Below are 24,825 nucleotides of genomic sequence, written 5' to 3'. Positions count from 1 at the left end.
AATCTGTCTTAAAGTCTTTCGAGCTACAATGTTGCAACCAACATTATGTGGGTTTGTGACCATGTAGGAATTTCAAAACTAATACTAATGCTTATATTGTTTTATTATTATGCAGCGTTTTCTGTACACGGATACATATGTTTCCGTTGGCTGAATTTCGTGCCTCAATACTTTCGCCATTTAAAACGATTTTTGATCTTCTACACATATGCATTGTATGTATAAGGGTTCTTTTCTCTACTTTTTCAGCTTAAACTATCAGAATTAAAGATACATACCTGCCGGCCATTTTCCTCTCTGAGCAAACAAAAAATGTCAAGGTAAGATCGATGTTGAGCCTACACATATGCCATTTGAGAAAGATTAATAAAGTTCTTTCTGAAAAATAGCAGTAACAAGCTTCAATTATCAAAACCCAAGATTGTAGCCTGGCGGCCATCATATTAACCGATTGGTCCCAAATACAATATGCACAACTATTGCCCTAGAGGAACCTACAAATCAAATTTGAGAAAGATCCCTTCAGTACCTTCTGAGAGATACAATGAAACAAGCTTCAATTATCAAAAATCAGAGATCGCGCCATGTCGTGCAGATAGAGGTTACAAGAATTATCAACGGATGGACGGACAGAATATGGACCACGGACCACAGGCGATTTGAAAAGCCTACCCTTTGATGATAGTGGGCTAAAACCCACAGTAACAAATAATGTCATTAAAATAACAAACTACAATACAATATAAAGGAGTATATTTCTGTCTTCATCAAAACAAATTACAACGAATAACATCGAAATACAGCATTTAAATTAGGATACAAAACTATTACACCTCCCAGTAATATTCTATAACATGTTAATATGTCATTTAAAACGTATCAAAACAACGATATAACAATAGTTAAGTTAGAACGTTACTATGTATATAGACATGACAGGCATGATTATCTAACAAATAAAATTATTGTCATTAATCTACGATGACGGAATGTTATTAAAACACATTACTAGTATATCATATACACATAAACATACATTAAGATATAAATCATTTTGTTAATCATAAATGTGTTTAAGTTCCACTGTATAGACAGGATATTTTTCTAGCAAATTGACGGATAAAACATTTATATGAAACACAGCGTATGTGAACCTATAGGTAATATAATATGTTTTGTATAATAAAGAATGTCGATGATAAATATTCGTACATGTATATGTAAATTATAACTCTTCTAGTAAAAAATAATGGTATTTTGATTGTACTACACGTATGCTTAGCGCATCATTCAAACATTACGAATAACCGCTTAATGGTAATAGCGGCATGAATCTATCGTTGATTTTCGCAGAGATTTGTGAAAAAGAAAACAAAGAAAATGTTCTCTTCTTGAATAACGAAACACGTCATGGAAATTCAGTTATATGTCCCTTTTTTCCTATTAAAAAATGTCCAAGATGGTATGCCATGTTCAGCTTACATAGAATATGACAAAAGGGAGGCAACTGAGATATGCCTACATGTATGTATTTTTATTATTACAATTCATTGTCTGCAAATCGTAATGAAAAGTGTATTCGGTAACATTGGTATAAATAAAAGAGAGATTAACAATTGTACTTACGGATGTACACCTCTGTGAAGTCAATTGTTTTTGTATTAAACTTTTTTCTCATTTATTTCTTTGTAAATTGGAATTCTTATCATAGAAGAAAATGGGAAAAAACCGTATGCCAGTGCACTCGTTTTTGGACTGGTGTCTTTCAAGGACACGTAATTGACAAAATATCGGATTTTATTGGAATTTTCCCCTTTAGGCCATATACACGATGGTTAAAGCTATAATTTTCTAATGATGTGTTTTATATATAGCGGTGTTTGCAGAATTTATTGTACGGTGGTCTTCTTTATAAAGTAAGTAGTTATAGTCAATAAGACATATATTTTCTCGGCATATCTACATATGTTACCCCTATCTGTTAATTTTGAGCTGCACAATCCACCAATTTTAGCCAGGTTAACCATTCCTGGTATTTAACTTTTGTAAATATTTCGCGTATCAATAGGATAAAAGTTGCTCCGGCAGAAAAATAGGGGTCAGTGTGCTTTACTGTTAAGATATTTGTTGCTTTTTGATATTTTATAGCAAAAAATAAAAGAGCTCAAATTACACTAAATTAAAAACAAAAATGACAAAAGTATATCATATCACACATTAATACTTAATTTGTTAATAACCATGAACATAGTTAAGATTTACAGCTCGAGACAGCTAAAAATGCTGGAACAGTGATGATTTAAGTAAAAACTATTTACGCAAAAAATGGTAAGACGCGTTGGCAGTACTCGAAATTTTCATTTTAAAAATGGCCGCCAAATGACTCATTGTTTTTTAAAATCCACACAAAAAATCTACTGAGAATACCAATGTAATTTTTTGACAATTTGCTACTGATATTGATGAATTTTATTTGAAATTTTCACAACCTCTTTGATATATGTCAAAACGAGACTTCAGTGGGACTCTAATACTGTACCTCAGAAGTGTACATTCTGGTATAAATTTGGCATATGATTACGCATTGTTCAATACCATGCATCGATACTCTCCTAAAATGTAAGGCATTTCTATAAACAATATGTTTATAACTTGATATATATCTTGCGTATATCCGTACACAACGTGGCTCACAAACAAATGTGTAGTAGAAGAGAGGCTCCTAGAATAAGTATGACGTCATAAATGATCTGAGAGGCCGCACTGGTGGTTGTCGAGTCTCCATCTGAAAATATCAAATTCAAATGAAATTGCTAAATCATCTTCAGTTTGATTCAGTAGGTTAATTTTCAACTACCCGTCAAGTATAAAACAAAATTCATCATATATTGCCCGATGATCATATGATTAATTTGTGTATAATTTGATAGATGTTTCATAAATTAAATTAACACCATAAGTTAAATTGTAGCAACCATCAAAATTGTTTATGATAGGAGAACTGTTAGGTAAATAAGTACATCATAATATTAATCAAAAATGCAGAGTTACATCAGGCAATGTTGACCATAAAACAATAGTTTACAACAATCTGAAGATATTAATGTCGAAATAACCCCAGAAACTTTTACCTGTTACACATGTCATCATGATGAGTGAAAATCAATATCATGGGAATATAGAGATATTTTATCTATGAAATAAACAATGAAAATAATAATTGATCCCCCAATTACAACCTACCTAAGATGTAATAAACATTATATTACAAAGTAATGATTCGTAGAAATCTTACTTTAGGTAAGATATTTTCAGCAGGTTTTAAGGTGAATGCGTAACATTGCCATGGCTGCGTAACTACACCATGTTGTTACACCATGTTGCCATGGCTGCGTAACTACACCATGTTGTCATCGTGCATGAATCACCATCGCTCATGGCATAACTACACCATGTTGTCATCGCTGTATAAGTACGTATACATTAGTAAGCAATGTCGATCTATTAGCTGCGTAGGCATTGGTATTAATTTTGTTGTGTTTGTTTTTACATATATATTATATGTAATTTTGTGTATATTTTATCTAAAAGCATAAATTGTATGCGTGTTGTTGTTAAAGGAGCTATAACACAACGAACACTCTAACCGATGCAGTGTTCTATGCTATACCTCGATAACAAAACGCCCAGTCAAGATTTAACTGTAATTCCGAGGGTGAAATCGTAGTTGGGAATTCTAAATTTCTTGACTCATTTCCCTAAGAAATGGCTTCGTATCAAACGAGCAGAAGTGAAAGCGATGTTACAAACATGACGTCATCTGTATATTATGAGAAGAACGCTTTAAGAAATGTTAAGACAATTTAAATAAACTGCTAGCTACAGGTACAGGTAAAATTGATCATTATCCTACAACTGGCGTTGATGTTTGTCGGAATGTTGTTACATAATCATATGACATTTTACAGACGATGTCAGTATATTTTACAGGGAGAAGGTTGTCGTCAGAGACAAACAGTAAACAGTAATTACTTGGTCCATTTCTACAGAGAAAAGACTTAGTAAGGAAAACGTCGTGAGCGCACCACTAACTTACCGAATATTTCTTTACAGAGGTCCGCGGTAAAACAAGTATTTCGCACGTACATTGTCATGTCCATTCATTAATTAATGTTTGCAATTCAACGACATTTAAACTATGTTCTGTTAGTGGTATTAGTATGAAACACAAATTCCAGCTAGAGGTTCTGGCCCCGATTTCTCAAAACAAAAGTACAAATTTATGACTTATTTTAGTTTTTGACTTAAGTTTGTTTCGAGAAATCGGGGCCTGGTGTATCAATTGTAAAAATAACCAGTGGTCATTATAGCATGTACAAATATCACATATTCAAGTAAAGGCTCCAATAAAAGGAAAATGTTCGGGACTAATATACAAATGTCCCGTATTTGCACATCATTACTCAATACCTAAACGTAAGAGCAAATAATTATGTATGGCAATTTCCAATCTCAGAATATAGTTTGGTGGCCAACGTTAGTAAAGAATGTAGGTAATCGTATAGTAGTTATAAATCAAACGTATCTGAACACGGAATTCGAGCATTGCGCATATGTAAAGCCGAAAGAAATATAGCAAGATTCCTTGGCAACAACAAGACCAAGTGAAATAGCGTGATGAGATGTATCTTATAAGTAGGGTGACTGAACTAATAAACGACTTATACAAGTGGTATAGTATCTCTAGCTGCAATAAAGTCGGGTATTTTTGCGGATCAGACATTTTCGTCATCAATGTGAAGACGGCAACATAGAAATAAACAGAAGACGGCAACATAGAAATAAACAAAACAAAGATTTTGAACCTGGATTTAGCATGACATTTAATTAATTTGTCTGCTTTATAGTACACAACAAAGTTCAAGATTTGGAATCACATTTCCGGTCTAAAAAGGACGAAAGTGTTATCCTCGCAAAAATAGCAAACCCGACGGAATACAAGTGAAAGCAGTATAAAAGGAGGGTGCATCTATCTATCTACTAGGAGGGTATTTACTCTGTACGGTTGAAGCGGACTGGGAATTCGATGAACTAGTGGTGGTAGGGGAAGTCGTGGTAGATGTGGTCGTGGTTTGGGTGGTTGTGGTAGTGGTGGTTGTGGTAAGGGTCGTGGTAGTCGTGGTACTAGATGACGTGGTCGTTTGGGATCCACCAGTACTATCTCCATCTGAAATTGTAACTTTGGTCCATTCACTTCGTCTTTGCGTTAGGCCATTGTCAGAAATAAGACCGACTGATTTTTTTCTCCGAATGAAACCGCTATTGCATTTGGATCCTTTTGGAGACCACGTTAGAAGATGATATTAAGGGGTTCAACGCTTGAAATTAAGACCCCGAGCATGTATAGAATTTGTTGTTTTATTTGGTACATTGTATCGTTTTGGATGATTACGCTATACAAAATAAAATAAACAAGCCAAGACATCTCCAATAGTCACGAATATGTTTACACTGTTCGCAGCAATTCATTTAAGTCTAGATAAGCTACAGCCTAAATATATGGAAGTCCATTTTATATTTTCTCGTCAAACTGCAAATTCAATAATTTCCCTGTAAAAGTGGAATTATTCTCATTGTATAATTGCAAATTATAGACGTGACATGACACATTTCTATACACGCTACATTGGAGTAGTACTGTGAAAAGTTGGAAATCCAATTAAGCGAGTCAATACACAAATCAAAGTAGGATTTTCCTAGTACCTAGTATTTTACATCACAAAACCACAAAAGTGAATTGAAATTCCTAGACATAATACACAACACCACTGTTCTTTGGTAAACATTGCTTATTGAGATCTGATGATTTGGGGAGTATCCGTTTGTAAAATTGTCAGGGGTACGAAAACAAAGAAACGACAAAGACAAGGAAACATGCGTATCAACGTAAGATATCATATGTACCGCCATGCTAAATATACATATTGATTTAAAATTTCATTAAAACTATCAATGGATAACAACTAAAACAGAAAATCATTAACATGATAATGTATGCTTTAAAACATAGAAAATGGCATGAAAAACAAATTGTACGTATATCAACAAAACAGTACCAAATGTATCGAAATCAGTTTTGTTTCAACCAATTCTAATCACCAAATCCCGACTCAATTTACTTTGTATCAGAAATGGTTAATGGACGTCACCTTAAGTATCAATGGGTAGATCTGACTAAAAATCACAAACCCAGATATAACACGACTCGATTGGATAACTATATAATCACACGTAAATGAACAAAGCGAAAAATAATTATCCGCTCATATCCATACCGTTTGCAAAACAATAAACCATTCAAATACAATTATTGTTAAATGATTCAACTAACGATAATACACATTTCACATTAATTCACTTTGTAGTTTAACAGTTTAAAAAAACTCACTTGGACAAGTTTGAATTAAAATATACTCATATGGATACGCCTGTATTACAATTTACTCACTTTGACACGTTTGAATTACAATACACTCACTTGGACACGTTTGAATTACAATTTACTCACTTGGACACGTTTAAATTACAATATACTCACTTGGACACGTTTAAATTACAATATACTCACTTGGACACGTTTGAATTACAATATACTCACTTGGACACGTTCGAATTACAATATACTCACTTGGACACGTTCGAATTACAATATACTCACTTGGACACGTTCGAATTACAATATACTCACTTGGACACGTTCGAATTACAATATACTCACTTGGACACGTTGGAATTACAATTACTCACTTGGACACGTTCGAATTACAATATACTCACTTGGACACGTTGGAATTAATTACAATTTACTCACTTGGACACGTTTAAATTACAATATACTCACTTGGACACGTTCGAATTACAATATACTCACTTGGACACGTTTGAATTACAATATACTCACTTGGACACGTTCGAATTACAATATACTCACTTGGACACGTTCGAATTACAATATACTCACTTGGACACGTTCGAATTACAATATACTCACTTGGACATGTTCGAATTACAATATACTCACTTGGACACGTTTGACACATAAGCGGACAGTCAGTTGGTAGATTAGCATACACCGGACAATTAGATGTTATAAATGATCCTAAATTACAACCAGCGGGGTCAGATGATAGCCCGGTACAGTTTACTGAAACAAATACACTGTGTGTTATCATAATACAGGTCATCACAAGTAAGCTGTGAAATCATCATTGTATTGAAAGACTTATATCGAAAAAGTTGATCAGACTACTTGGTTCTTATGATATCACAGGTATCACAGGCCGAGTAGAATGAATAAAATGAATAGAAAATCCTGATTTACAAAATATGATAACGATTTTATTTTAAAGGAACAGTTACCTGTATTATAAATTTTGGATAGTATATGTTGTTTATGGAAAACGTAGTATTATGGAAATGCGTGGTGTTTTTGAATTGCATTAACACTTAATTAGATAGCATCAATTGGACTGAAAACATGGATCTAGTTTTCCTAATGTAGAGATCAAACATCATTGAGTCATTTATTACATCACAACTTACATGCGCAATTAGTGCCCACTAGGTACGGTTTATTACAGGTACAGCCGCACGTGTCGACGTCCATAGGCGCACGATTAAGGCATATTTTACCAGCACAATCTAAACAACAAACATACCAGTGACTGGTAAGGCATATATTACGTTAGTAAGGTACTTGTATGCGCAACATAAAGTTGCCATAGTTTATCCCTGCAAATTGTTCTAAACATACAAGCTGTATATTAAGAGGCTTTTCTATTATTTTTTTTCAAATCTGCGAACGAAAATCCTGAAATTGAATAGTCAAGGAGTCATGTATCCAAAGATCAAATGAATCGTGAAAGTTAAATCAACATATCTGATAAATACAGAAATTACTTATTTAAAACAAATATCAAATTATGGCCAATAAAAGTCACTACTTATCGAGTAATATCCATTTTCAAATTGTGTGTTTTTCAACATGAATATTGATGCTATGTATGATAAAATTAATTACAACAATAAGATTCCATTACACAGTGTAGAGATCAGTTTATAACGATGTGGACTTTTAACTTATTATGTTGACTGACTGTGAACAATTTATCAAAAACAAAGGAGAGTATCAATGATCATCAGTCTATGTTCATTCTCAACAGATTTACAATGTATAGAGTATACGTGTCTCGGGAATAGCGTACCACATTGGTTGGCATTACAGGTGTTTGGGCAGGCTGCACATGAGGCTCCTGAGATGTACGGATTGTTATAATCAAAATTACCACTGAAACAAACATACAACATATAAACCACAAACATCAAAATATCAATTCTTTGAATAGCGCGTTAATACATATAATGCTGTTGATATATATCCAGATTAAATTTTCAGAAATGTTATCAGAAATTTCGTATTTGCGCACAATTTTCATTATTCACAAATTAACTTCATTTATTGCATTGTATCTTGGTTGTATCTTGTTTAGTACTCATTATGGCAACATAATAATTAATAGTTAATATTATCTTATAGCGTAAGTTATTTTACAACTTTATCCAAATTTTCAAATTGAGACATATTCGACCTTTTCTGACTGAATCATCTCAATTAATATCTTTTAAAATACTTTCTAACCACGTTTTTCAGAGCAAATAAGGCCAGATACAAGCGTAAGTGAGTGAATATTGATGTCTAGTGGATTTAAGCTGATAATCACCAGTCTAAACCATAACTGTCGCCGCTGTGGAGACTAATACCCACGCTGTACAAATGTAATAATGCAATGTAACTCCATTAATAGGGGACGTTGCAGCTCCAAATACCAAGTTTAGTGCCAACAGACAGATAGACGAACGGACAGATAGACAGACAGACAGATCGACGTTTAAATACATATCGTTGTTATAATTCACGTTACTATAAAGCTGTTCATGATCTTTATCATTTACGTTTACGATATTCGCTATAATCACTACAATCTGTTACTTACGCAGGGGAATAATTGCAGGCATAAAATCTGGTCCCAGAACAAATAGCAAATCCACAGCCTATCTTAGACGTCTCGGCCCATACCATCTGTACAAAAAAACGTATAATGTTCCATGATTGTTAAGGTATTTTTCGTTGCCAAAGACGTCGTGATGTAAAGACGAATGGTTCAGCTGCTTTCAGGAATACCAACACTTTTAATAACTTATTCACATTTACTATGATCTACTCTTAAAAGTAAAGGACGGCACCAAACCAGAATCTGCTGTTTATGTGCTATAATGACCATTTATCCTATTACCACCACACGAATGATTAAGAAATACTGTAGAATCTGTGTCGTTGCCAATTTCCAGAGGTCGAAAAATTCAAAATCATATGACATCACAAAATAATTTATTACTGTCTTGAAGATTTGTTTTAACTGAAAAACAAATTCGTAAGGATTTTATTGTCGAAAAATTATCTATTGAAATCATATGTGTTTGAAATATTAATATTAACAAAATACCTATATTTACGTTTCTATTTCCAGATGGTCATTCAGAAAAGCAATACTGTGAACCCTTAATATAGGTTTTATCTGGCTTAAAGAATTTCCAAGAAATATTGAACAATATTTTGCCGTAGACTTGGTTTTAAACTCATGTAAGGTTTTATATCTCTGCCTCTTTATTATAAATTGTTACATGAAAAGCAATTCTTGGCATGCGTTTTGAAGGACATTCTTTAATTAAAGGGACAATTCAGTCTAAGAGAGCATTAAAATTTCTACATATATCGGAAAAAACCCAGCTATAATGGAAATTAGATCAGTCGGTTTTACTGTGATATACAAGAAAAGCCCATGGTGATGAAATTCGTTATGAAATGTTCAAACTCGCTCGCTGTCTGCCATTACACATTGTGGTCAAAGATATGGTTTGCTGAACCCTGTCCCTTGCTCGTAGAGTAATGCAACTTTAGTCTAGAACTGCTCAAATTGCTCTGACAGTAGTGTGTTTACCTTATTAGGTGAATTATCTTGCCTAAAAATCATTTTATCACCTCCTCAGTGGTTATGTAGTTCATTTGTTTAACATGCGTGACTTTGGCTCGGATATGCGTACAGCGTACAAATTGAACCTGCTTTATCGTATTGATCAACAATTTGTAATTACAACGGTCTCAATTAAAATACTAAACAATGACGTGGAATTCGTCAATATTTTATGTTATATGTTGCATAAGAAATGTAGAACAATACATTTATGCCATAATTTGCTTCTTGGTTATGTAAAAGAATTAGCCTGAGTGATTTGTCTCTTTAAAGCGGCTTCCTAGCAGCGAAATGAAACTAAATGATAAAGGTGTAGTTCAGCATAGCTCAATACATCCAGGTTCAAACTGAGTTATTTAGGAATCTAGTTTTAAACTAAATACTTAATAATTGACAACAAAATTCATCAATTACAAAAAAAGCCACAAGACCAGATGATAATGTTCACATGACCTATACCTCGACACTTTTGAGTATACTATTGCTACATAGACGTATAACGCATGTGATCGTCTGATAACGGTGTAATTTTCTAATTCCAACACTTTACTGGTATCAAGACGTAGTAATCTCCCTTTGAATATAAACTGCATGGGAGCCTTTGTTTGTATTAAAGTATTGACTTATTATTTTCAGCTAAAAAAGTATAAGTTATTTCCCTTCTCACATAAGGTTATGCTGAGAAAATCAAACCGTTTTCATGCTGGTTAACTTGCAAAAACAATCAAGAAAGGCAGAGAAATTACTCAAAGAAATTCAAAAATAAAATAAAGAAAATTAATATCTTTTAGATGAGCCAAAATATATCCTTATCGCAATTGTTTTACGTGCAAAACAATGCAGTATTATATGAACATTTTCAGTTGTGGAGAGCAGCTGAGTATAGTGACCTTCACTATCTAAGATTTCAACGCCGATGAAGTACGAATAAAATGTATCCTTGTACATAAAAATGCTGCCAGGTAACAAATAACAACCAGTATTCTGTGATTATATACAGGTGTGGAATGTACCTGAGTATAGTGACCGACTGCTGAAAAGGTGTTACTTCCTCCCAGTGTAAAGTCAGACACTTCGTCGTGCCAAGCTGTAATGGCGGCTGTCCATGAGGCATGACCGAAGGCTAAATTTTGACCCACGGAAAAACGGCCTGGAATGGATCAAAAGTACATATTTCTAAATTCTGACCTACAGAAAAACGTCCTTGAATAGATCATAAGAAAATATTTATAAATTAATACGCGTGAAATCAATGGTTGTTATTGGAATCTCAGCATATTCTCAAATGCACATTTGTATTTTTTTCAAAAAAAAAAAAAAAAAAAAAATCTGATATATGTGCATATGCAATAACTTACCAACTTTAAAATCCTAAGAGATAACAAAGATATATTGAAAACCACAGATATATTGAAAACCACAGATATATTGAAAACCAAAGATATATTGAAAACCAAAGATATATGCATCTATCAAACGTTTCTTTGTTAGTCGAGTACGACGGTGATTTGTATTGGTAAGTATTTCAAGGACAACATTGTAATCCTTAGACGCTAAGTAGCATTATTATTCTACCTGGAATGTATCGACTGTAGCCATCGTCGTGTGCGAACTGACAGTTCTCAGTCCACTTCTGTGCAATCATCGCCACCTCATCGTCCCACGACTGAAAGGTATCGGTATACATTCATGTTAATATTTACATTTAATTAGGGCTAAAGAAGTAATATCAACGTAATATCAAATGGTAAATATGGAACAAATGAAAATAGACAATGAAAATAGACAAATTTCATTGTCCCATATTACTGTATCATATTATGTAAACGTGTTCGTTCTGTTTTTCTTGATAAACGGGTAGTTCGCCTGGAAAATTTGACATTTTTTGCCCACACGGTAAGAATTATTTTTTGTCTCATATTTACATTTGATTAATGCAACAACAGATACATAGAGGAAGGTTGACGGGTAATTAAAACACTATGATATAACCATGTATTCGCTGTAAGCTACATAACTAAATCAAGAATAATTTTGCATAACGAGACAATAACATTATACTTGAAATACGAGAGTAATAAGACTATCTTTAGGTCCTTAATGCATTTTATTTGTGACGTCGTCATCACTAGAAAACACTTGCTACTTTGTTCAATGATTTTTTGTTTGATTAGTTTAACGTCCTATTAACAGCCAGGGTCATTTAAGGACGTGTCAGGTTTGTTGGTGGAGGAAAGCCGGAGTACCCGGAGAAAAACCACCGACCAGCGGCCAGTACCTGGCAACTGCCCCACATGGGATTCGAACTCGCGACCCAGAGGTGGAGGGCATGTGGTAATATGTCGGTACATCTTAACCACTCGGCCACCGCGGCCCAAATTGTTCAATGAGCTCTTACTTCGAATCGCTTACTAAACATACATGGTATTGGGATTAATGACCTAACAACGGAGGAGGGATGCTTATAAATAGTGTCATTAAAATTATACTTCCATTCGTACACCATATAATGTCTATATAGTTATTGATCAGGCCGCTACAATATGTAAGTCAGATATCCCTGTCTAACCTAGCTTTTACCTTTCTACTAAAATGTTGTAGTCAAAGCTTTAAGGCAGTTACATTGCAATTGAAGTTTTAGATTTTGATTTTGTTTAGTTTACTTGATATCAAAATAAGGTGAAATTACAGTAATGAGAAAAACGACTTCAGAAACGAGTCAAAAAGATATAGATTATAAAGTAATAAAGGAGCTTACCACCCTAAGACGAAATAAATTGTTAAATATTAAATTCCCTACCAACCTATAATATTGTTTTCAGTCATGTCACATGAAACATTCATAATTATATATTTTTTATATAAACCTTACGGATTAAGACACTATATTATTGGACTGTAACACTTGAGATGTTATGCAATGTACTAACCATTGTCCTCATGTTGGTGGCGGTGGGCGACACATCTCGACGGTATGCATTGTGACTATCTACTATCAAGGTCTGGTCACTGGCGGAGACACCTACAGTAAATATAATATATATAGCCTGCTGGCGGAGACACCTACAGTAAATATAATATATATATAGCCTGCTGGCGGAGACATCTACAGTAAATAGGAAAGAATACAGTACATATATCATACCAGTGATGTAGTATATATTGTCGTTGACGTCATCCATATTGAAGTGCAGACGATGGAACCATGTTCATGTTGCTGTGACAATACTTCTTTTTTAGGCTTTTATCTCTTCTATTTCTTTTGTAAAATGAGAAAAAAGAATCATTCCCTCTCTATGAGGGTGTGACAACAAAATCACAACCCTCAGGGGAATTCCTAAATGTCCATCCCTCGGCACGCTTCGGGTTGGACGTTCATGAATTACTCCTCGGGTTATGATTTCGTTGTCCCACCCTCTAGGTAGCTAGGGAAACATTTTATTAATCTACCATACCAGCGATATGGTATAATTTGGAACACTGGCAAAGACACATACAGTAAATAGAAAGTAGTGCCACTATAACACCAGTGATATATTTAAGCATTAAACTAGCTTCTAATGGAAGCTATGATCTATATAGATGCCGGAGCTACTTTGCAGACAATCCTCATAATGCGCGCTAGCGCAGTATAAGATGGTTTTCAGTAAAGCACTGGCATCTATATAGACCATAGATTCCATAGGAAGGTACAAATAATGTAGTTTAATACTTACATTTACATTATTAAACCACTTCTGGCCTCTACATCAACATAGACCAGGAAAACCGACTCCATGTACTCCATGACAAGTAACATTAGTGGTGTCATAACGGTCACGTTTTGGGGGTCAGTTATACCTGGTTGACTTCACTTTGTCTTGGTTAGTTTTTACAGTTTATCGTAGAAATGGCAAGTGAATGCAGTATATACTTCGGTTCAGTTATGTTCACATTGAAACACGTGATTAAAGAAAGCGTAACGCTACTTATAATCCTTAAGGTTTACGTGGAAACCACGAAAATAATGTTTCAGATGTACATGTATATTTAGCGGTCTCCAACCATAGCAGGCTGCTCTATTTAGACACATCACAAATCAAAACTACCATTTTTCTAAGAACGACCAAGTAGTCAAATGTCTTAATGTATTTAACACAAATCTTTCCAAATATTCATAAAAAACCAATACCTGATTAGTCAGGGTACCAATACCTGATTAGTCAGGGTACCATTGTCTGCTGCCCTGGATACCATCCCAGTATTTACCGAGTTACAATACTATTGTCTGCTGCCCTGGATACCACCCCAGTATTTACCGAGTTACAGTACTATTGTCTGATGCCCTGGATACCACCCCAGTATTTACCGAGTTACAGTACTATTGTCTGCTGCCCTGGATACCACCCCAGTATTTACCGAGTTACAGTACTATTGTCTGCTGCCCTGGATACCACCCCAGTATTTACCGAGTTACAGTACTATTGTCTGCTGCCCTGGATACCACCCCAGTATTTACCGAGTTACAGTACTATTTCTGCTGCCCTGATACCACCCCAGTAGATTCGTACTGACTGCTGCCTGGATACCACCCCAGTATTTACCGAGTTACAGTACTATTGTCTGCTGCCCTGGATACCACCCCAGTATTTACCGAGTTACAGTACTATTGTCTGCTGCCCTGGATACTCACCCCAGTATTTACCGAGTTTACAGTACTATTGTCTGCTGCCCTGGATACCACCCCAGTATTTACCGAGTTACAGTACTATTGTCTGCTGCCCTGGATACCACCCCAGTATTTACCGAGTTACAGTACTATTGTCTGCTGCCCTGGATACCACCCCAGTATTTACCGAGTTACAGTACTATTGTCTGCTGCCTGGATACCACCCCAGTATTTACCGAGTTACAGTACTATTGTCTGCTGCCCTGGATACCACCCCAGTATTTACCGAGTTACAGTACTATTGTCTGCTGCCCTGGATACCACCCCAGTATTTACCGAGTTACAGTACTATTGTCTGCTGTCCTGGATACCACCCCAGTATTTTTACCGAGTTACAGTACTATTGTCTGCTGCCCTGGATACCACCCCCAGTATTTACCGAGTTACAGTACTATTGTCTGCTGCCCTGGATACCACCCCAGTATTTACCGAGTTACAGTACTATTGTCTGCTGCCCTGGATACCGCCCCCAGTATTTACCGAGTTACAGTACTATTGTCTGCTGCCCTGGATACCACCCCAGTATTTACCGAGTTACAGTACTATTGTCTGCTGCCCTGGATACCACCCCAGTATTTACCGAGTTACAGTACTATTGTCTGCTGCCTGGATACCACCCCAGTATTTACCGAGTTACAGTACTATTGTCTGCTGCCCTGGATACCACCCCAGTATTTACCGAGTTACAGTACTATTGTCTGCTGCCCTGGATACCACCCCAGTATTTACCGAGTTACAGTACTATTGTCTGCTGCCCTGGATACCACCCCAGTATTTACCGAGTTACAGTACTATTGTCTGCTGCCCTGGATACCACCCCAGTATTTACCGAGTTACAGTACTATTGTCTGCTGCCCTGGATACCGCCCCAGTATTTACCGAGTTACAGTACTATTGTCTGATGCCCTGGATACCACCCCGGTATTTACCTGTTACAGTACTATTGTCTGCTGCCCTGGATACCAACCCAGTATTTACCGAGTTACAGTACTATTGTTTGCTGCCCTGGATACCACCCCAGTATTTACCGAGTTACAGTACTATTGTCTGCTGCCCTGGATACCACCCCAGTATTTACCGAGTTACAGTACTATTGTCTGCTGCCCTGGATACCACCCCAGTATTTACCGAGTAAAGAACTTACCAGTTGAAGTAGCCTGGGAAGACGCGCTTAAACAGGCAGTGTGGCCGCTAATGTGGTGAAACTTTGCATCACAGTTCTGGAAAAAAAACCCGGATTATAATATGTATCTTAATCCGAACGTTAAGAAATGGAATGTTTTACATCGCGTTCACGAGAAACGTTCATAACCTTGCTTTTTGTAGGTTTAACGTCGTATCAACAGAGTCAATATGAATCTAAATTAAAAATCATTTTCCTTATAGAATACGTCATGAAAACATCATGAACAAAACTAGCTGTGAATGACAATCAACATGTCAGCATCCATTGGAGCGTATGTGAATTGAATGGTCGGGTAAAGAAAGGCGAAAGTCGGTAAAATAGGGCTTAACTTTCAAAGAGTTATTTTCAAAAATGTACTAAATTTATATGGGACTTTTTCATAATTTTGATGGTCAAAACTGGACAGCGTAAGCAGACCTGGACCGTCGATTTGATATGTCAGGACTTATGGAAGGCCAATGTAAGCATTTAGACATGTTTCATTTACCCGACTGTTTATTTAAATTAAATTCGCTCTTATATCTGCAGGAATAACAGAAATATAACAACTACATGTACTTAAATTTTAATTGATAGATATTTATAACTATTTCTATGTAGACGTTTATTTCCTATGACCGTTGACTTACTGTAGAACGTCTGTATCTCCTGTAGGGGTTGGTCAGGTTAGCACTGGACGATAAGGCCACTGTAATAAAGGAAACAATATGGATTGTAACATATACCAAATGCATGATGATATAGGTCAGTATAATCTGTTTGAGGGGAAGGTTGTCGGCAGGTCACAGTGACTACTTGGTGAGAGTTCGAATAATTGAATTGATGAAGCTACACTCTTTCTACCACGTTTAAATGACATGCAATATCAAAGTACGCATGGCTATGAAATGTAAATGTCATTTAACGTTAAAATTGATTCTATTTGTATTTGAAAGATAAAGTGGTCTTAGAAATATTTCACTTTACTTTGTCCAACATGCCTCTGTATGCGGCTATTGACAAATCCAAGTTGGTACACGTGATGAGTAAATATAGACTATGGTGAGAATTAATTACAAATTTAATATGTTACACAGTTTAGCTTCTTACAAAACAACTTTACGATAGTGTTAGGTTATTTGCTAACAAAGTTATTACTGAAGTACAAATGAGAACTTGGTATAAAATGACAATATAAAGTCTTACATAAGTAAAAAAGGTCGTAAGTTGTTGCATGTCACAAAGTAACAGCCAAACAGCAATTTCTGTCATCCAAATTGTAATCGATTGACTAAAACACGGTTATATAAAAGCACCTCATACGTGAACTGAAATACAATTACAATACCCCTTCCCTGGGTATATGTTTTAACTGTTTGATTATAGTCTTAAGGCATTTCTGTAATATAACGAGCATGTTACCATTTACAATAGTGTGTTTAAGAGGACCACCTGTAGCTGTCACAATGATACTCGACATGACTAAAGGGTGTTAATGGCATTATTACACTCAGACAACTAATAACATCAAAGTACAAAGACATTTTCAAATCTTCAAAAGTTTAACAAAAATCTACCGCTGCAGCGTTAGGTTTTACATTGTTTTTCTTGATATACTTGACGTGACTCATATTCGGAATTTAATTATGATGACTAATAAAAACCTAAAATGTTTCATGTCTTTTCAAATCGAAGTTGTCTGAGGAATACATATTAATACATACATAAAGTACATCATAAAGTCGATCATAGGATGAATTTTGTCATTGACGCTTTTGTAAAACAATACTCTATATATGGGACATATAAATTCTCGTTTTACCGTTAGTAGTCAATGAAGCCATTGCTGTTCACTTTTATGTATATACATATATACTTGTTATTGGGACCTTAAGTTGACAGTTTATCAAGAATAATAATGTTGGACCGATTATGAACTGGAGTCAGTTTTAGGTTCCTGATTATTTATTAACTGAATTAGTTTCTTTATTTTATAATTCTCTACAAGAAATCTTTCCAACAGTTTAGGAAAATCTTAACTTTTACAATGGTTTCCAATGCAGAATTTTAAGTTCATTAGCTCCCTTAAGTGATTTGGGAAACTGAACCCAATTATATTAAGATCGGCGCTGACATAGTTATCCTTTGAATATGAACTCCGCCCTGCTTTACAATGTGTCTCTTACAGAAAAGGCGTAGGAGTTTAAGTTCCTCCAGTCCAAATTGGAACGTAAATCTGAAGTACATTACTCCACCAGGGATAATCCAGAAGAGGCGACTCATGGACATGATCTGTATAGATATATCGGCCACGCCCACCCACTGGCCAGGTGTTCTCACCAGTTTCAGTACGGTAAGGTGAGAAGTAATGCTAAATAAGATATCAGTCGGGATCTTTTGTTTTTATGAAAATCACTTTACTGTAAACATTAGTGACCATAGTCTACTTTTCGCTGTAATGCTCTACTGGTCATGCAGTCGAGTCTAGTTACATATGTACATAACAATATATCCACTCATGCAGATTATAGAAACAGCATACCATAAATAATGACAAAAATGTATTCATTACGAATTCCGAAATTAAGCATGAAGTTTTTTGGTTATTTTAAATACCTGAAATATTTACTATTTAACTATTCATATAATTACCTAAGATAAATCTCATAAATTATTTTATCTGCTTATCGTCTCAATTACAATGTCATACGAGGCGTTTACTCAGTAAAGATTGACTTTGAACTTATTGAAAATTCAGTTTTTAATTCGAATCATAATCCTTATTCGTTTCATCTCCATTTAATAAGATTTCCAGCTTTGTGTTTTGTGTTTTCTATTTGTAATTGCCATACCTTATACAAAATATACGTGATTGTCCATATGATGGATGATTACCTATCCTGGAAATACAAGAGTCTAAAACAGTATTCACGACCTATGTTAATTTCGTGTTTTATCAATTGTGAAGCTGGGGATATTCTGACCTATATAATAGCACCAGACCGACAGACGCCCGTGTTAATATATTTCACAGTGTGATTCAGCGAGACAACACTTTAAGGAGAACATCACCCCGATTACCCGATACAAAAAAGACCATCGACTTAAGTCAAAAGTTTTGTTTGTTATGTAACTTAAGTAAAAGTATTTATCCTTTTTTCATTTTTTTTTGAGGAATCGGTGCCAGACGAATGTGCCGAAGTACTCGATAAATAACATACATGTACGGAAATAACAATCACTTATTTCAATCATATAAGAATCATAGCCAGTTTTGATCTTATAAACCACGAAAGTGACTTTATTATAAGTGGTATAATTTACAAGAGATTTATTACAAAAGAGTTAATTCGCGAACAATGGTATAAAGCGTCTGAATACGCGGTTATCCGTGACAGCGCTTGATTGGAAATGTATCTGTTCACAAAAGTGTAAAAAATATCGATGACCAGAATTTTTTTTAAAATTATTACGCTGACCAGAAATTTTTTTAAAATTATTACGCTTAAATGGAAAGTTTTACAATAATATATATTCTCATATACCTACGGGTGTAATACGGGCTGGTCTAGGGCAATACACACATGTCGCCTGAGGCTATATTGCATGACTACCCATGCAATAAAGCCTCGTGACGTCACGGCGTCAACAAAATATCTTTTTCCTCGGTAAAATTTTAACATTTTTTTCATAACTATGACTGGTTTTACTATAAAAGATGCAAACAACGGAATTTGTGATGAAAATATCAAGTCGTTTTTCATGTATGGAAAATTGACTTCCAGTCGTGGATTTCTTCGAATTTATTTCAAAATGGCGGGATATTATAGTTGTAAACTTGCAATAAAACGTCAAGGTATGAAAGAAAATACTCTTTCATAAGTGGATATGGATATTCTACCCTCGGGATCACAAAATATTGCAAAACACTCGGCAAGCCTCGGGTTTTACTACATTGTGTGACTCTCGGGTAGAATATCCCCATCCTTCATATCACATATGAAAGAGTCTTATTGTACAATGCAAGATGATATTTTTGTGCAGGACTTGTATAGGTCTATTTGGATAATATTACTATAGTAAACAATGAAACGTGATTATCATAAAGAAAAAAAACTGCATATGAATATTGCATTAGATATATTGTATGATTTTAGGACGGCCTCCCATGTATGTGGTGTCTTGTGTGTGTGAAGTGTGAGTTGCGTGCTTTGTGAGACTGTGGTATGTTCGTATTGCGTCTTCTTGTAAAGTGGACCAATTGAATGTGATGCAAGTATGATAAATATATATGCAGAGTTTGTTCACTACTGCGGTCTATGGTTACTATGTAACAAAACATCCATGCAGTAATGCATAAACAATTAGGACGGTTTCTATGGAACCTAGTAATGCAATAGTACTGAACATCACAATCCTTTACCATGTAACAGTAGCCGACGCTTGAAGTGCTAACTTTCAATCGTTTTTATAACATATCTAAGAAGATAGATAGATTAGACGGCCACAAACGTCCAGCACCTTATAGTTATTTTGCGAGGTGTTAAAATTGTTAAAATTTAAGAAACTGCTTCTTTTCGTTCCGCTTGGCTGATTTAAGCGTCATGATCCAGAGCCTCTGGTCTCGTTATAAAACACATAATACAGCCTATTTTTAAAGGCAAATATTTATTAAATCCTTTTTTCATGTCTTAATTTCATGTGATATCAAAACATCATCTCTTTTACACTGAACACAAGATAAATGTGCCGCTCTGCATGCATTATCATTGTATAGATATCTGGCAAAGAAAAGGCAATTAATTTCAACCCACGATAACAGATTTTTTGGGAAGTTTCGCACGATGGGTACGTCATACCATAACTATAGGGTTTAGTTCATTTGAACACAGTTAATAAAATGATACAAAAACCAAGATTGATCAATATATTTTGACACGTAACGCATGAATGAGCATTATTTACGTTATTTGTATACGTTCATGGAGCTTTGAAGGATTATGCAACTTGTAATTCCCATCTCTGTGTGAAGTTACGGTACCCGTCCTAAAGTCCCTGACCTCCGTAACGCGTAATTCAGAAATTTAATAATACATTCCGTGGATATGAGAATTGAAGTTAAGGACATCCTTGCAATTGACCTGTCGCTGAGATCTTACAAATTTCACTCAGATGTTTACAATAAACGCACTTTAATATCAGTATTTATAATGCTTTGTTTGATTTTAATTGGTTATAAAATATACACGTTCTATCGTAATTTATTGGATTTTCTATATTGCCGATACATTGAAATGTTAGAATTTATCGTCATTCAATTATAACAACCAGTTGGTGGGCAGTGAGATAATCACCGCCCGTGTTAATTACAATTATACAAACCAGTTGGTGGGCAGTGAGATAATCACCGCCCGTGTTAATTACAATTATAGGGCGGGATCCGGTCGAAGGTTACACGATATTAATATGGCTTTGCAATTCATTGATTTCATACACTCACCGAGCACATCGTTATCAAATATGCACAAACATTAGAAACTAGGGCATATATTTTGTAATGCAAAGATGAAATATCGTAATGACTATTATTCAAATTATTCCTTGATACACCAATCTTCCATAGGACTATTGAGACTCCCTTCTTTCTCTCCTATCGGCTTGTACACTGTATATTAATTTTGATTTTTTTTCGTTTGAACTTTATTTACATACGTGGAGAAAAAACTGTTACTGGCGTAGACATGTTTGTTGTAAACCTATTGAGTAATGACATTAATGTTATGAATTTGTAGCTTTTATATTCATGATTTTGACGTTATAAAAACAGCAAAAGAGTCTTAACAATAAATAATTCGTGTCAATATAGAGAGTACAACCTGATACAAAAAGATAAATAGAGGAAGTGTTACATGTGCAATGATAATAAAAGGTTTTGGTGAATACATAAACTCCGTATTTAAGGTGTTTTGACGTTCAGCCAATATGGTGAACAAGTACAGAAATATCTTGGAGGAAAGTAACAGTAGCTCTGTGAAAACGTGAGTTCTGTCATACAAACAAAAAAGCAAACCCTATGAAGCATTGTGTCACTATTGTTGACAATTATTAATCGATGAGTGATGGGGTGGTGTAGTGGTTAAGCTACTTGACTTTCACCTAGCCGGCCGAAGTTCAAACCCCTGCAAGGATATGAAAATGTCACGGGGTCACCTGCCCGATAACGTAGGTTTATATTTTATAATACATACAATAATATGATAGTGCAACTTGGCAACAATATGACTGATAAAAACAGGAACATGGCATTATCCTTGTGTTAACAACAGATATTGTAGCTATTATGATGTCGCAGACGGATTTTGAAATCGCTATTTCTGTTTTTGATGGCTATAACCCTTCTGCACTGGATTATTAGACTAACGTCCTATTAACAGTTAAGGTCATCGGATTAAGTTATGACGTCAACTATAGCAAACACAATATAAACCAACAGCTGCGTGAAATAAGATATCGGAAATTCATGGGAAGATTAAATTGCTGAAACTGGTGTAGTTGAAGCACATGTGCAATGGAAACATAGAAGTATGAATCGCTCCAAATATGCTATATGAAGACGGCCATCGACAAAATAATTTATTCAAGTTGATATACTGTTAACAAGTTTCGAAATTTAAGGATTATATTTTATTCATTCACTTATTATTTAATTATTTTATTTCAACTAGTTTATTGGAACCACGGCATTGTCTTTATAATCATCCATGCAAACATACCCGGCCATTTTAGTAGACTAGCAGTGGTTTACATCGACGGTTCATCTTATTTAGTAGACTAACAGTGGTTTACATCGTCGGTTTACTTTATTCAGTAGACTAACAGTGGTTTACATCGACGGTTCACCTTGTGTAATGGGCTAGAAGTGGTTTACATCGTCGGTTCACTTTATTCAGTAGACTAACAGTGGTTTACATCGACGGTTCACCTTGTGTAGTAGACTAGCAGTGGTTTACATCGTCGGTTCTCTTTATTCAATAGACTAACAGTGGTTTACATCGACAGTTTACCTTATTTAGTAGACTAGCAGTGGTTTACATCGACAGTTTACCTTATTTAGTAGACTAGCAGTGGTTTACATCGACAGTTTACCTTATTTAGTAGACTAGCAGTGGTTTACATCGACAGTTTACCTTATATAGTAGACTAGCAGTGGTTTACATCGACGGTTCACCTTATTTAGTAGACTAGCAGGGGTTTACATCGACAGTTCACATTATATAGTAGACTAGCAAGGGTTTACATCGACGGTTCATCTTATTTAGTAGACTAGCAAGGGTTTACATCGACGGTTCACCGATATAGTAGACTAGCAGTGGTTTACATCGACGATTTATCTTATATAGCAGACTAGCATTGGTTTACATCGACGGTTCATCTTATTTAGTATACTAGAAGTGGTTTGCATCGTCGGTTCACCATATTTAGTAGACTAGCAGTGGTTTACATCGACGGTTCATCTTATTTATTTTCCCACAGTCCTCCTTTACAGTGTATGTATTAATCTAACACATGTTTTATACAGCCGTATATCGCCTTTCGAGTTCCTTCATATTTTTTGTTATTTACTGTCGTCTTTTGTACAGTTTCTCGATTTATATCAAGTCCTTAACGCATCGTACATTGTATGTAAACCATTTTTAAAACGTGCAGTTTTTGAGCGAAAAAAAAATCCTTAAAAATAGTAAATCTATGTAATTATATGTATGTCATATATGATAGCATGGTCGATTTCGGTAATGTTGCGGTGAAAATTGATATTATTTATTTTGTGATTTCGGGAAACTGCATCGAATAGGAACAAATGACATATTTACAACGTACATAAATGTGATACGGTGTATTAGCACTAACTACCTGTCATTACAGTATCCAAATAAAGATTTATTTTTTTCATACTACTTTAAAAACATACTCGATGTGAAAGGAATTTAATAACAAATAAGTCGTTTATTTTTGTGGGTTTTCGTAATTGTTTGTTTGTAATTGTTTCATTACTTCATTAGTTCACCGACATTTAGCATTCGGTTTGGTAAATGTAATTCACATTGTTAAAAACATACTTTACAGATACATATTTACCAAATGTAGATTAGTAAAGACATTTCTAAATATAAATAGTAAATTGGACTTATTTCTACAAACGTTGATCATTTTTTAACTGAACATAAAGAATTTAATAATTCTAAAATCACTCATCTAATACCGTGTTTCTGTTTAAACACACTGCCTTTTTTCAACATTCTTCACATAAATACGATCTACGGAGAAATCAAATAAATATAATTATAATGATTATGTCATTACCACCTGAACGGTACTGTGTAGGGGACGATATTCATACCTCGTACTGTTCTATAGTCTCATAACAGACCACAAGGAATCTTATCGAGGGATCCTGTAAAGGAAACTTCATCTTAGAGCCTACAACAGCACATGGCGGTGTACATTTATTTGTGTAATTACATGTATAAACGTAATTTAAATATTTGTTTTATTTTGACACCTGCAATGTGTTGTATAGGACATGTTCTGTCAACACGAATACAAACTAGATCCCTAGGTATCCAGTGGTGCCATTCACAACTGAAAGAGAAAGTAGATGGCGCAACCCTAGGGCGATAATAACTATGGGGGGAAGATATTTGATATGGCATGGACATTAAGTGATCAGATCCAATATCGTCATTAAAAATGAAATGCATTGATATCATACTGCTTACTCATAGTCATTCTGTATTCTAATCTTACTCTGTTAGACGGCCCAGAATTGGATAGTGTTACATAAACCAATTCAAAAATAAGAA

At 34.9% G+C, this 24,825-nt stretch overlaps 1 protein-coding gene across 2 annotated transcripts in view; it reads right to left on the bottom strand.

Annotated features, from left to right (window-relative positions):
• Window positions 1-1,090: 1,090 nt before the first annotated feature.
• LOC138307307 (cysteine-rich venom protein pseudechetoxin-like) overlaps window positions 1,091-24,825 on the bottom strand; it is a 31,600-nt gene continuing 7,865 nt past the window's right edge. Inside the window, exons 2-12 of one of the 2 annotated variants that reach the window (XM_069247963.1) lie at window positions 16,615-16,673; window positions 15,944-16,019; window positions 13,022-13,113; window positions 11,667-11,757; window positions 11,105-11,241; window positions 9,054-9,139; window positions 8,265-8,347; window positions 7,603-7,701; window positions 7,082-7,204; window positions 5,057-5,227; window positions 1,091-2,785 (exon numbers count right to left, since the gene is read on the bottom strand). In XM_069247963.1, the coding sequence (XP_069104064.1) occupies window positions 2,691-2,785; window positions 5,057-5,227; window positions 7,082-7,204; window positions 7,603-7,701; window positions 8,265-8,347; window positions 9,054-9,139; window positions 11,105-11,241; window positions 11,667-11,757; window positions 13,022-13,113; window positions 15,944-16,019; window positions 16,615-16,673 (1,112 nt within the window). In that variant the 3' untranslated portion in view covers window positions 1,091-2,690. The remainder of the gene's footprint in view (window positions 2,786-5,056; window positions 5,228-7,081; window positions 7,205-7,602; window positions 7,702-8,264; window positions 8,348-9,053; window positions 9,140-11,104; window positions 11,242-11,666; window positions 11,758-13,021; window positions 13,114-15,943; window positions 16,020-16,614; window positions 16,674-24,825) is intronic. The other variant, XM_069247964.1, reaches the window with a different exon arrangement.

The sequence above is a fragment of the Argopecten irradians genome, chromosome 14 (assembly GCF_041381155.1).
Source record: "Argopecten irradians isolate NY chromosome 14, Ai_NY, whole genome shotgun sequence".
NCBI lineage: Eukaryota > Metazoa > Mollusca > Bivalvia > Pectinida > Pectinidae > Argopecten > Argopecten irradians.
This window is presented reverse-complemented; position numbering and strand designations above follow the sequence as displayed.